This window comes from Micropterus dolomieu, linkage group LG04 (genome assembly GCF_021292245.1).
Source record: "Micropterus dolomieu isolate WLL.071019.BEF.003 ecotype Adirondacks linkage group LG04, ASM2129224v1, whole genome shotgun sequence".
Lineage (NCBI taxonomy): Eukaryota > Metazoa > Chordata > Actinopteri > Centrarchiformes > Centrarchidae > Micropterus > Micropterus dolomieu.
The window spans coordinates 15,705,155-15,719,847 of record NC_060153.1 but is presented as its reverse complement, the minus strand read 5'-3'; the positions used below and the strand labels follow the sequence as shown (position 1 = coordinate 15,719,847).

Below are 14,693 nucleotides of genomic sequence, written 5' to 3'. Positions count from 1 at the left end.
GCAGATAAATTCCATAGCTGATTTTTTATGATCCACTAAAGTTAGTCACGATACGAGATGAATAAATATACCCATTTTTGGTTCCTTCACTGCCATTTTGACTGCAAGAGAGCAATTGAGTGAATTCAAGTGTTCTTTGTTTGGGACGGGAGAGTGAGGTGTTTTTATTTTATTTTATGTGGTGTGTTACAATCATAGACTGTATATGGTTACAACAAAATGTTCCAAATAAATAAAAATGTTTAAATTCAGAAATCTGGATTTATTATCTCATTTAGTCGAACCAACCATGCTCAGATACAATACTATCACACTATCTTGTGCATCTTGGAGAAAACTGAAACTATACAATACAAAAACTCTTTATCAAAAAGGTTGCATACATCTATAAAAGAAATCTTACTCTATACAAAAAACTGCCAGCACTTCCTGTTCCTCACCCACATGCCCACAGACACACTGCTCTCTACTGACTGCCCTCTTCTAGTTGCTAGTTGCTTTTGTTTTTGAACTAGAAAAACATATCTGTGGCTTGTGAATGGAAGAGAATAGGAACATTTTGTGTTAATTTAAAGGTCAAGACACTGTGGCTGCTACTAAACTCAGTGCATTTCTGTGGAAACAAAACCAACAGGTGATCCTAGCAGATCATTCAAATGAAAGGGAAACTCATTTGTTTATGTTGTCTTAGGCACAAGAACACAAAATCCCCATTCATGCAATTACAAATTTGCTCTTTAGACAAAGGCAAAGAAAAAGAAAAAGAGTCTGATGGGGATTAGTTAAAGCACTCATCCATTCTGCGTGCTTGTTTTTGTGTTGTAGATGCAGAGTGATAGTTTCCAGGCAACACAAACAGGTTTCATGGACATCAATTGTGCCAAGTCTTAGAATAATTTCCTTTGTCAGTGGAGAGCACTGTAAAACATTAAGTGCTGAAGTCAGTTTATACGGTAGCTCATGTTTTAATATAATTTAATCCACTGGCTTGTAATGGGTGAGACAGTGTTTTTTCTCAGATGTCCCTCATTTTAGCTCAGTCATGATAAAACATGTTAAACTGATCCTCAATAAAATGAAAGACCAGTTTTGAATTTTTGAATTTTATTTAAAATTGACCAACACAACCAAAAATGAAAAAAAGCAATCTGCATTAACAAGCGGGCTGTTGTGCATCAGTGCATACATACATAAAGTTAGCTGTGACAGAGAACATTATGCTTCGCACACTACTTTATGTGCCTTAATACCACAGTGAAAACAAAAGGTCTGCGTAACAGAAGGCAGAAGCTAAATAAATTGCTTCTGAAAAAGAAACAAACAAAGGTGTAAGGAACAAAGTGAGTTTCTTCAGTATTTTTCTGTAACATATAGCACTGCAATAATGTCCCATACAGGATGTAACACACGCACAAAGGTTTGATTGAAGTTAAATAACAGCTGAACAATGTAAAGGTTAGACAGACTTTGCTGGAACCAAAACAATTCACCTTGGTGGGCGCTATTTATAGTATTGCTCTATGTACAGCCAGATGATAACAATGAAAAACCGTCTCTCATTTATTTCCATAAATAAATAAAATAACCTCTTACACATTTACAATATTTCTTGATTCAAATATACAAATGTAGAAAGGCAACACCAGAGTGAACTTAAAGAGTATTTTACAAAATATTTACAGAAACTATTTACATTTGTGTGATAAGTAGTATCACCTACAATCACATTAATATTAACTATCTTCATTTAAAAAAGAACCATTTCTTCATTTTGGATGACTTCAGAAAACGCAGCAGCTTTTCATTTACAATGTAAACGATCAGTGATTCTCCACAGTCAAGATACCTTCTTTTAACATGGGTCCCAAAAGGAAAAAAATAATAATAAGAGTACTGATTTGAATGTGACTTACATTTCAGACATACTATGATAGATGATATTAAAGACAAATGCCTCTGATATGGGAGCCAACAAAACATGCAACACTAAACCCAGGAAGAGAGAAGGCTGCAGTATAATTATGAAGGTCATCACTGCGTGGGGCTAAAGCAATATGGCATCTACCACAGAAACTGCTTTTGAAGGTAGTGGGGTCAGTAAGGCATTTATGTGCATTCAATAAACTTTACTAAACTGCCAGAGTGTGGATGGAAGGCACACACGAGTCTTAAGACAATATAGGTCAGGCTTTTCAAGCTAAAGTTGCAGGACGTGTGACTTGTTTTATGCGTATTGAGATAATCAACATACTGAGGCGATTTGTTGATGACAAAGTAAGCAAATATCTGCATCATGGTAAATAACAGGAAGCTTAGATAGACCATTTTCTTCAAAAGAGTCAAGGCTCTGGGATTAAGAACATCTTCTTATACCATTTATTAGTCCTTCATTTTGAAACCATCTGAATAAATGGCTTCCTGCAGTTATGCTCTATTTTGTTAGTTTTTATTAAAGGTTTTTTCTTCAGACTTGGACGGCACAGTGCTGAGGTCAGAAACATAACCCACAGATGAGCTCACAGGGTGGAGGGAAGAGGCTGACAAGCAGCAGCAGTAGAAAAAAATGGCCTTCGTTACCTCACGTATGACGATAAATAAAAAACCTTCAAATATAGCTAGTGTCTTCTTCATGTTTGGGTCATGCAACGTCTATGTCGTCCATGCTTAGCATTTGCCTCTGCAAAAAAAAAAGCAAATAAGCAAAGCTGTAAACCTACACACTTTCAGTCCATTATTAGAGACTATACTGAATTAATAATAAAGTGACTTGCTGAAGAAAAGATACCTGAGGATAAACGTAGCCATCAGAGTTGTTCCTGCAGATGTGGAGCTCATCCTCCGTGGTTTTCTGGTACACAGGATTGTCAAAGTGGATGGTGTTGGTATTCTTCAGGCGCCAGTGTCTCCATAGCAGCACTGCTCCAAAGAGCAGCAGGGACATGACCACTGCAGAGCAAAAGAGGGACTTAAGGTCATTTGAGAAGTAGTGAAAAAATTTGTGCAGATTAAAAAGCCCTTTAGATTGCATGTGTGAGTGAATAGGGCAGAGAGCCGTGTGGTTGAGTATTCAACAGAGAGCCACAACAAGCTGAAATGTGGAACTTACATATGGGCAAAACGATGTAGAGAGTGACAGGATGGGATGAAGGGGATTCTTCGGGCAGGGCTGCCAGTCTGTTACCTGAAAAAGCAGAGAATGCAATGTTGTCTTCACATAACTCATTAAAGTTAGACCCTTGTCTGTGCAGTAAATACTGTATGCGGCCAGAATTGGTTAACTTGGCTTTATAACTCCAGGAAGGGACTGTGCCCAGCTAAGAAACTATCACATAACTTCCTTTACATACAGATTAAACAAATTAGATATTGCATGTTCAATTGTGAGCTTTATGAAAGATTTTGTTACCTTTGGACAGAGAGTTTTGCCATTTTCTGTCTTATGCTAAGCTAAGCTAACCGGCTGTAGGCTATAGCTTAATATTTACTGTACAGACATGAGAGTGACATCAAACTTCCCATATAACTCTCAGCAAGACAGTGAAAGTAGTAGTAGTGTAGTAGTAGTGAAAGTAGTCCTCAGGCACAGCTTTGAGCTAAAAGCTAACATTAGCGTGCTAACATACTGATGTCTTGCAGGTACAATGTTTACAATGGTCACCATCTTAATTTAGTGCTAATATTTGCCGAGCTTCAGCTTCCCTTTTTTCATTGAAATTTGGCCATAGAATAAGGACAACGAAGCACTTTAACATGTCAGAGGTACATTTCACTTCATCAAACACTATGTCTTTCCAGAAGTTTTCTAGAACCCGTTCCTGTACCTTGAACAGTGGCGGCAGGCTCCACTGTGCTCTGTGTGGGCAGGCTAGACAACGTAGTTGTAGGTGCAGCTGTTGTAGTGGTAGGGACAGGCTGCCTCGGCATAGAAGACTTTGGGGGAGCTTTGGGCGGGAGCGTTGCACCAGTTTCAGCAGGGGGTGCAATTGAGGCTGCTGGGGAAAAGAATATAAAGAATTTAAGGGTTACTGTACAAATTTCAGTTTATTTGTAGTGCCATGCGCAGGGGACACCTACCTGTCACACATTTCCTCATGTCAGGTCCCATGGTCATGTTGTCAGGACAAGCGCAGGTGAATTTAGGAGAGTGCTTGGTGATCAGAGGTGCAGGGAGGCACAGAAACTCACAACCTCCATTTATACTGTTACTCTCTCTGCACCAGTTTGTACCTACAAGAGAGATAAGTGTTTACAATAAGCATTAGAAATCATTATGAACAGAGCGGTTGTTTGTTATGATGCTGTAGCTCTTAGATCGAGTGATGTTTCTGTACCGTTTGGCTGCTTGAGGCTGTGGTACAGTACGATGTCCTCTGGCTGGTCCAGGTCCATTGCCAGCTTGGTGATGTTCTTTCCTGTTAGGCGGTTTGCACTAAAAACAGCACTGTTGCTCATGTCTGTCCAAAACACTTTCTCCTGTTTAAAAGAGAAATGCAACATGAGTTATACAGTTGGCCAACATTACTTTTATTAATTAATTTATTATTTGGTGAAGTTTCCTCAAACACAAATGGATTAAATATAAAGACTGATTAAGAATTAGCACCACTGATCAAAATTTATGTCTTTCTATTAAAGAGTAAATGGAGATGCAATAAAGGAAAATATGATATTTTCACATTTTACAACTGTAACAGTAAATTTGATGAAAAGAAACTAATATACAACAGTTATTACACACTTTTTCAAAAATATACCAGGTGAATTTCCATGTTTTGGCCATATTTACTGTTTTAATGTTCACTTTTATTAGGAGTTTTCTTCAGAACACTATTTCTGTCCATACAACCATGTTCCAAATAACATAAAGTTTCCACAACATTGAAATATTGATGGATTTCCCATTTGCATTTTTAGGCGAAAATCGCCTGCTGCCCCTGGACCCGGGAGTGTCGGTGCTCAGCTTGTTTAACTGGAATACCGACTGACTGGTTTGAATTACAGTAGTGAAGTAGTAAAGAAGTATATTGGTAAAATTTTAAAATTGTACACTGTGTTAAGATTAAGAAACCAAGGAGGAGTATGTCTTATTGTGAGTATTGTGAGGATTATATTTATATTCATACGATATTTATGACAGACCTCCCTTTTCCTTTGAACTCTCACTTGAAGCAGATCGCTCCCATTATGATTATGTTCAAGATTCTGACCACAGTCTTTCATTCAACTACCCATAAATTAATTTTTCTGTGATAATGTGACCCAAACACCTTCAAACTTAAATGACTTTTTTCATCTGGGAAAACAATGACTTCATGACTAACCTCAAACACAGTCAGAGAGACGGGGTGGGAGAGCGTTTCCTCGCTGAAAATGAGACTGTGTCGTGTCCCTCCGTTCACATCGATGCTGGACAGAGTGTGCATCTTGGAGTCCACCCAGTACAGACGCTGATTGACCATGTCTGTCCAGAGAGACACACAAAGACAGATATATATATATATATATATATATATATATATATATATATATATATATATATATATATATTTGACTAGCCATTATAACTGTGTGCTCATTATACAGTTTGAACCAAAGTTAATGGTTTCCATTTAGTTCATCCGTGACGTTCAGCTTACCTAGGGTGATGCCATTTGGCCACATGATGTTATCTGTCACCAGGGCAATGCGATCACCTCCATTCAGCCCACTCTTCTCTATTTTGGCCTCCTCACCCCAATCTGTCCAGTACATGAAGCTAAAGAAGACACAGAAAAACGTGTAAAAACAGAAATCACAAGCCTAAAGACTAGTAACAAAAAGTAAAAAACAGTACATTTCAGCAATTCAAGTCTCTGCCACATTGGCTACCTGTCTGAAACTTTCACTTACTTATTTACGGGGTCAATTGTAATGGCTCTTGGCTTCTCCAGGTTTTCTGTGATCAGGGTTTTCCTCTTGCTGCCGTCTGTCGTTGCCACAGAGATGGTCCTCAAAACACTGTCAGTCCAGTAGATGTTGCCATGAATCCAATCCACCGCAATTCCCTCTGGGGCCTCAATCCCACTGCCAATTACTACAGTGTGGTGAGAGGAGTTTTCGGCTACATCTATCTTGGAGCTGACAGGAGGGCAGACAAGGGTGGAGAGTTTCACTTCAGAGACAGATATCGCTGTATCTGCAATCCAGGCTATATAATAGTCTCTCACTCAGCAGAGCAATCTCTATTTATTTTGACTGGCATCTAGTCAAATGTAGTACGAAGGCTTTCTGGTGCAGCACAAACCTAACATCTTACTTGTATCCCTTCTACTAAACCATCCTTCACCAAGAGACACAGGCACAGACCAATAGTCTTTCTAACCTGTAGATTTGTTTCAGAAACAGGTCGGACCAGAAGATCATCTTGTTAGGCATGTCCATGTCCAGAGCCACCGCGTTCTTCAGCCCAGTGATCAGACGGACGTATTCGCTGCGGTCCACTGTAATCTTTCTCACCTCATGTTTGTTGGTGAAGTACAGAGTGGGCACCGTGCCTGGATGACACAGAAGAGAAAATAAGAACTTCTTTTTCAGATAGCCCAACAAATCTATTGATCATCCAATCTGTCAATTGTCAGATGAGGCAGCGACTCTTGAGAGTAAGTACTGAGTATGGCTTTCTTTCAAACACTACCTGATTCAGCCTTGCATGTCTTGCTCGCCGGGTCGATCTCGTAGCCCTTCTCACAGTCACACTTGTAGCTGCCAGGCAAGTTGATGCAGATCTGACTGCAAGTGTCTGGTTCAGTACATTCATCGATGTCTGCAGGAAGAGCGACAGAAGGCCAAGGGGCAAATTGAGAGATAGCAGTTGTCAAATTGGGAACTTTTCTTACAAAGTCAAGTTTTGAATATATGTTTTCCTATTAAAATGTATGTCCATAATCCAAAGCTGGTCACCGCCTACCTCTGAAATAGGCTAAAGACTAAATTTCAAATGTCAGACTCCCTCCACTCACCTGCACAGGTTTTCTTGTCCACGTTGAGCGTGTATCCAGCACGGCAGGAGCAGTTATAGCCGACCTTCAGATCATTGCAGTAATGGGAGCAGCCACCGTTTCTCGTCAAACACTCGTTGTTGTCTGTGGAGACGCAGATACACAGAGCTTTCAAACAGTATTCATGACAACCATTTTCCTAATGGGAGCTCATATCGACACTGAACTCGCTCATTCAAACCACAGACTATCTAGGCCAGTCTGTTCGGCTAGCTGTTCCCAAAATTTTCCAGGCTATGATGTGGGTACCAAAACCCTGATATACTTCCTAGTCTGATGAGTTTTGGCTGCATGTTGGATGGTAAATTCAGACTCACTCACCACATTCTTTAGGTTCATCCGATGAATCGCTGCAGTCTTTTTGTTTGTCGCACACTTTCTCCATACTGATACACTCCCCGCTGCGACACTTGAAGTTGGTGGGGCCTTCACATACATCAACTGTGGAGTAAGAACAGGGGATTATGAATTTAACTATAATCTGGTAAGCTTTCCAAATACGTTAAGACCTTTGCTTGGGTTTTAAGAATAAAAAAGATTAATAGGATTGAATCTCTGTGACAGTCACCTCTGTGGCAGCCATTCTCATCACTCTCGTCCCTGCAGTCATGCTTTCCGTCACACTGGCGGCTGCCATAGATACAGGTGCCGTCATTACACTGGAACTCATCGGGACGACACATAGGACGACCTAGAAAAATAAGACAAATGGATGAAAACAAGAAAAAGAGACAGAGAGAGAGGAGACAGAGGAAGAATGAGATGATATAGACTGAGGAGAAAATCATCACTGCCATGATATGATGTGGATCTTGTGTCAATATTGATATTGATACTGAATATGAGCAGGTGGCCCTAGATGGCAACGGGAAAGTATGTATGCTCAAGCATGAATAGGTTTCATCGGCTAGGCTCAGTTTTCTATTAAAGTGAGCACTCAATAAGAGTCGGAGAAGATTTATTTATAGGAAAATAGCTTTACAGAAGAGCAGTTGGATGAATGTAAAAAGCCATGAATAAACAACACTCAAAGAAAGCCAACTCACTGCAGTTGACCTCATCTGATCGATCTTGACAGTCGAAGCCTCCGTCACACCACCACTTGCTGTGGATACACTGCCCGTTTCCACACTGGAACTCGTGGACTCCACAGGGCACCGCTGTCTTCACAGGATCCTGCCCCTCACAGTTCTGCGGCCACTCGTCAGACCCGTCGGCACAGTCCTCTTCTCCATCGCAGCGCCAAAAGGCCAGCACACACACCGAGTTGTTGCACTGGAAGTAACGAGAGTTGCAGGTGGGTTTGGGGCAAAGAACCTCGTCCGAGCCATCTGAGCAGTCGTTGTCCTTGTCACACACGAAGGTGGTGGATATACACTGGCCATTGGCACATTGAAACTGGCCATCCTTGCATTGTTTGGCCGCTGTGGTGAGGCAGGAGGGGGAGAAGAGAGGAGTTAATGTGACGTTCCGGCTAGAATTGGATCAAACGTAAATTTCCCACCAAATACAACAAAACAGTGAAGTTATTTATTGTTTTAATAACCTTATATTTGCATCTAAATACTAAATTTACAAATATTATCTCGACATCGTGTTTGTTTTTATTTTGCTGCTACAAGTCTGGTCTAGTCAAGTCCTATCTGCAGACACAAAATTCTTTATTGCATCTCCCTTACCTCCTCACTGTATGTGTAATTATTCGTCTCAATGCACTTTGTAGTAACTATTTATATATGATGTATCATTATCCATGTTGTATAGGAAAGGTTCGTAATATCTAAGGTACTCTAGTCTTTTTAAGGTTACTTAGCTACCTAGCACCTATTACATGCATCTATTTGTTCCTTTTGCTTCCATTTCCCTGTGTGGGATCAATAAAGTCTATATTATCTTATCTTAAACAAACACTGTTCTCCAGGAGGCAAAATCAGGAAGTCACCTTCTTTTAACCAGCAGCTTCATCTGGCACATCTTCCTTTATAACCCTGATTGTTTTTTATTTATTTTTATTTATTTATTTATTGAGTTTTTATTGTTCCTGACGAAGTATAGCCTGAAATGTAAAATAATACTATATAAAGCTTACTGCAGTTTTTCTCGTCAGCCCCATTTTTACAGTCAGCTTTGCCGTCACAGTGCCATCCTCCTGGTATACACTGGTTCATGGGGGCACCACAGTTGTACTCGGTCTCCAGACAGGTTTTGGTTGCTGAGGACAGAGACAGGAAGTATGACTCAAATGTTTTCATGTATTAACTTTGAGATAAGGCCTGTGACTACAGTTAGAGTAACGTGTAAAACTGAACAATCATTTACTTATGGAAACTACTGCTTTACAGAGTGTCTTCATCATGTGTTTCTGATTCACTGTTCTATTATGAGCTGGTCCAAAGGTAAAGATAATGCTTGATTTATTTCATATCATGTGTTAATATTATTTTAGTTCATATTTATCATTTTGCTAAATCCAGCTCCATAAATGTGCAGTTTTGATGCCTTTCTTGGTCGTATACGATAGTAAATAGAAAATATTTGAGCTCTGGAAAATTATACTTTACATTTTTACTACTTTTATAGACAAAAGGATTCTTAAGAAAATAATTGGCAGCTTAATCAATAGGGAAAATAATCCCTAGTCCACTTCACATGTATTAAAATTTTCAAGCCTTTATTTTCAAGGAAGTCATGGCAATATGACAATGTGATCTGTGATAATATAACATACCGCAAGTCGCAGGCAGTTCATCAGTCCCATCGCCACAATCGTCAGTTCCATCACAAGTCCACTTGCTGGTGATGCACCTCCCATTTCCACACTTAAACTGAGTGGAGCTGCATGTGAAGGCTGCATCTGTGAATGATAAAAGTGTGACAAACCACTGACATTATCACCATTCACTTCTCAGTTTACACTTTAGCATGTAGTAGCGCGAGCTTGTGTCAGCACAAAAAAAGATATCCTTGTTAACTGGAAATGACTGACGTTCAGATAACAGACAGTGTCAAAAGCACACCTTTTACTTTTTGCTTAACTCCGAGGATAATGTCAGAATAAGATAACACTGTGTGGTTGACTCATGTCCACAAGATGTGATGTAATAAGACTTTAACAGGAAGTATTTGGACAGAGGTAGCCTTTCCTTTGCAGGAACACAAAAGGAATTTCCTATCTTTCTTTACTCACCCACACACACAAAGTGATACACACAAACACAAATCAATTTAACTTTATAAATATATAAATAAGAAATTGATCATAAATAAGAGAAAGAAACAAACAAATATTTTAAAATTAAATATAAAAAAAAATGTGTTACATTTGATGTTGCAGCTTTGGAAGGAACCTTCACTTATCAGCCCACTAGATGCTTTTTTGTTTACATACTTCATTAAATATCATTCTTAAGATTAACTTTCAAAATAATCCTTTCTGTGTGCGCTCAGTAGAAGCAACCATAAATGTTAGGAAAGCAGGTTTAACCCAACTACACACCTCTCTGTTACTCACTGGTTTGACACATTTCATGTATGGAACAGGACTTTTTGTCACATAGGTGGCAACATCTTCACTACTCAGCCTGAGGTATTTAAATCCTAAGTGTTGTGACCTTAGATTGACCCCGTCTCATCTTGGGCACGGAGGTCTCGCCCTGAGACGATCACACCTCACTGAACCCGCCATTCAGGGCAAATAAGAGCATCAACATCAAGATGCATGTGAAACCATCACAGGCCATTCACATTCCTGAGCAAGCGTGTGTTCATCCTTCATCACCTCCTGCACTGCCAGCCCCGCCTGTGACCGGGAGGCTGTGGACATGATGAGTATCCCTTTAAGACAATAGCATGGGAGGAGTTGAACAATCACACCACCAGTAGCTGATTGGTCCCAGAGTGACATTCCTCATAACACCACAGTGACCCACAGCTAAGGCGGAGATTCTAAATACAAGAAAGTCTGTCAACTCCAGTGTGTAGATGAGCGGTTACAGGGAAAAAAAGGGACAGTACAAGTCTGACAGATTACGAAAAATAGTATGCTTTCTCAATATAGGACTTGCCACCAAGAGTTGCCTCCCTCCTGTTTTGAAAACGTAGACACAAAAACAGAAGTGAGAAGATGACTGAATATCTCTCTCTTTTTTTGTTACTCTTGGAAACATTAAATCTATTCAGGTTTCACTGATCAGGGGAAAACCTTTGGCTGATCTTGAGAGGCTCTTCAAATGAACCCCATATGCTTTCAGGGAAACCACGAGCACACGCAAACGTTTCCACACATGGCGGTGAAGGCCAGGCAACTTTCTAAAGCACACACCAGCTGTTCCTGAGGGTTATGACAGTTATGGTTTAAAGCAACATTTAAAAGAGTTTCTCAGCAACTCCCACCCACTGTCCCTCCTTGATAACCGTTCATTCATTCCAGTTTAAGGAGAAGACGCAAAAGTAGGTCAAACACTGGCACATCCTGACCTCCAAACATCTAATGTTTTCATTTTGCACTGCTAATCTTCCACAAATGGGTCATGAGACACAGGAATAATGTTCAGCAAGAGGAAGTTTCCTTTCTTTACAGGATGTCTTCAGTGAAAAGTTCTGGTTGAGTTTGGCTAATAAAGAAGATATTAGTTTTTCACTGTTTTGTCCTGACACTACTTAGCTACTTAGTTAATTGTGTTGTTGAGCACTATAGCTACATGGAAAATTCCACCGGTTCACCTATGCCTCAATATAATTTCCAAAGTTCAAAAACTATATCATGTGAACAGGGGAAGACACTACGTACTGTTGACATTTACACCTTCAGACAGAATACAATCAAAACTCAGGTAAAAACTGTTTTGAAGACAGTGTGGGCACCAGCTCCTTCTACAGAGAAACTGCACCGTGCAGATGCTATTAATACCCACACTGTGAACCTGGCAACCAGCCCAGTCATAACACTACCATGTAAGGCCATTCAAGTGCTACCTCAAACACACACCAGACTGCTACTATTCACTTCAAAATGTATGAAACGAATACTCGTTTGACAGAAGAAAATGGCTGAATGAATGGCATATACTCTGGAGAGGTTAGACGAGTTGTCGTCACAATCCTGCATGACCACAATCCTCCTTTGTGACCAGATGTGACTTTGTCCACTAACAATGCATCTTGTCATGGCACATGCATGCAGTACACACACACACGCACACACACACGCCAAAAACCTTCACAAAGAGGTATGTTTATTGACTCAAATGTACAGCCAGCAGTTAATGAATAACCAGGATGAATGGGCTTCAAGAGGACCAACAATCTTCTGCTTTGGATCTGGGTTTGTACTTAAGTAATCTGTGGTAATACATTAATACTGCTGTACAGTAGTGTGGCCAAATTAGGTTTTTCCACATGCCAAGAAACTTGACTTCAATTTTAAGACTTGATAATAAGGTCAGACGGATCAAACTGCTCTTTCCTCTGCAGCTTTCACCTGATGTCACTATTATACTCCTGCAGTAGGTATATGTTGACTAAGAGAGACTTGGGGGAATTCATTGATGGCAGAAGTATTTCTAAATGATTGATAGATTTTACTCCACAGTGCTGTCTATGTCACTGCAGTCTAAAAATTTAGTCTTCCATGTTTTGTTGACTCCTCTTTACTACAGTGTCTGGAGGTACCTCATTTCAGGAGCATGCTAAACACAAAATGTAATACATTACATTAAACAAACCAGAGCCAAAGAGAAAGAGGGCACATGTGAATAAACACACCAGCATGTCTGATGACTTGAAGTGAGCGCCAAGAAGCAGGAAACAAAACTGAAGTTTTAATCTGTAAAGCTCGTGGAGTAGAGTTGAGATTTTGGGGGGGATTACTGGAGCAGCTGGCAGAATGGGGTTGAAGCCTAATTCTCAGCACATTGTTGACCTTTCAGGGCATCAGGTTCACCACTTCACAAATCATGTTATTTGTATGAAAATATATGCCACATTATAATAATCATTGTGGCCAAACACACTCTGTCTTTGGCTCCAGAATCTGAATGGTGATGATGTAAGACTCAACTTTTATAGGTTTGTTTTATCAAGAATTGTTCAATATAACATCAACTAATAAAGTTAGTGCCCGTCTAGAAGTAAAAATACTACATATGCATAACTCACCATGTCTTACTTAGGCCCATATGTTAAAGTCTATAATTTACTGTATTTATTTCAGAGAAGCTAAAATGCTGAATATCTTTTTTTCCCTTCAGCTTTCTGTCTCAACTTGATATTTTCTCTCTTTAACATTGTTGTCCACTGTCCAATTCTGCTTGTTTTTATTTGGTCTTGTGTCTCTTTCATCCCCTTCCAATAAAACACTTCACACCAGCAAACATCCAGTAAAACACAAACACTTAATTTGTTTTCAAAAAGTACTATAAAGTTTGCTTGCTTGCTTAATAGGCTAAACCTACTTTTCTTCTTGCGTCTTGTAAGAGGGCTGGAGACCTCTATGTGCAATATGACAATATTCATTCATTCATTTACTCCATGTAAGCAAAAACCCTTCAAATCTTTTTTCTCTGGCATGAGGTGTAAGTGAAATTTTCCTGCATCATCCTCTGCCAGCGTGTAACAGAGAGGTGGTTAGGGTTGCAAACCCTCCCGCGATGACAGCCGTCTGTTTCCGCATCTGTTCCGCAGACGAGAAATTTGAAACCGGAAACATGGACGAACGCCATTGGCTGTTCGACTGCATTCTAGAGCTAAACAAACCAATCGAAAGGCGGTGCGTAAATTTCATTCGTAGATATCGAAATTGTAAACCACACGGTGTTGTTATCACAAATATATTTATCATCGATGTCCTTACCGTAGTTATTACAATTATTGAATTTACAGGTTCATTTAAAGTCGAATTCAGAATGAACCAAATGTTTCTCATCTTAAAGTAACGTTACCGGTCATGTTCACCGCACCAGATCATTGAAAAATGTAAATTTCTAATATATATAATAACCCCCAAAAACACATATGATGCGAAAACAAATGCATAATTATACGTATATATATTGGTTCACGGGATATTCTGGATATTTATATGCGCAGCTACAATAACTCAGCCTCGCCAACTTCGACCCATTGGAGCATCCCTATGTGGGGCGAGAAAGGTACTTGCCATGAAATTACATTTCTTACCTGCTTGAGGAGGAAAATGAATCAGCATCAGCAGACACCAACATGCGCACAGTCCGGTGAGTCCCCCCCACATCACAAACATGTCCTGTCCTCCTTAATTGTCCTTATTTGACAGCAAAAGAACTTCTCTTCGTCTTTCAGCTGTGCGTAAAATGTCTCTGGTTCAGGCGCAAGACGCAGACAGCAGAGTCACGCAACGGCTGTGCGTAAAAGGCGAGTGTCAACAAAATATTCAGGGGTCAGAGTAACATCTGACGAGTTTCTATGAGGCTGACAGGAGGGCGGTGCTAGAGCAGTGGTGTGATGTTTAAACTGGACGTGGGTACCGCCGGGGGAGGAGCCACAGTCTTGCTGTATCACTGAGGGTGTGTGTTTGTCTGTATGTGTGCGAGTCCTTCCATCACACCTCCATCCGCCCATCTCATCCTCCCAAACCGGTGTGTTTGGGTCAGTGGTTAAGGTTAGGATTAGGCAAGTAGT

General features: G+C 40.1%; 1 protein-coding gene across 2 annotated transcripts; it reads right to left on the bottom strand.

Annotated features, from left to right (window-relative positions):
* Nucleotides 1-1,087: 1,087 nt before the first annotated feature.
* Nucleotides 1,088-14,419, bottom strand: ldlrb (low density lipoprotein receptor b). 2 transcript variants are annotated; one of them, XM_046046486.1, is made up of 18 exons: nucleotides 14,214-14,419; nucleotides 9,766-9,891; nucleotides 9,127-9,249; nucleotides 8,084-8,461; nucleotides 7,606-7,728; nucleotides 7,359-7,478; nucleotides 6,999-7,121; nucleotides 6,674-6,802; nucleotides 6,362-6,533; nucleotides 5,890-6,117; nucleotides 5,637-5,755; nucleotides 5,322-5,461; nucleotides 4,332-4,473; nucleotides 4,075-4,227; nucleotides 3,822-3,992; nucleotides 3,107-3,181; nucleotides 2,786-2,946; nucleotides 1,088-2,677 (listed from the first exon to the last, which is right to left on the bottom strand). In XM_046046486.1, the coding sequence occupies exons 1-18, from the start codon at nucleotides 14,293-14,295 to the stop codon at nucleotides 2,639-2,641; spliced, it is 2,604 nt and encodes an 867-aa protein (XP_045902442.1). In that variant the 5' UTR covers nucleotides 14,296-14,419; the 3' UTR covers nucleotides 1,088-2,638. The 2 variants fall into 2 exon arrangements, with proteins under 2 accessions (XP_045902442.1, XP_045902444.1); XM_046046488.1 differs by having other exon boundaries at nucleotides 3,822-3,989.
* Between the last annotated feature and the right edge of the window lie 274 nt (nucleotides 14,420-14,693).

Excerpts from the sequence above, each read along its gene's own strand:
- ldlrb (XM_046046486.1), bottom strand. The coding sequence starts at position 14,295 with ATGTTTGTGATGTGGGGGGGACTCACCGGACTGTGCGCATGTTGGTGT. Across the intron at positions 7,479-7,605 it reads TGAGAATGGCTGCCACAGAG|TTGATGTATGTGAAGGCCCC; the intron begins GTGACTGTCACA and ends CTTACTCCACAG. Across the intron at positions 6,803-6,998 it reads GGACAAGAAAACCTGTGCAG|ACATCGATGAATGTACTGAA; the intron begins GTGAGTGGAGGG and ends CTCTTCCTGCAG.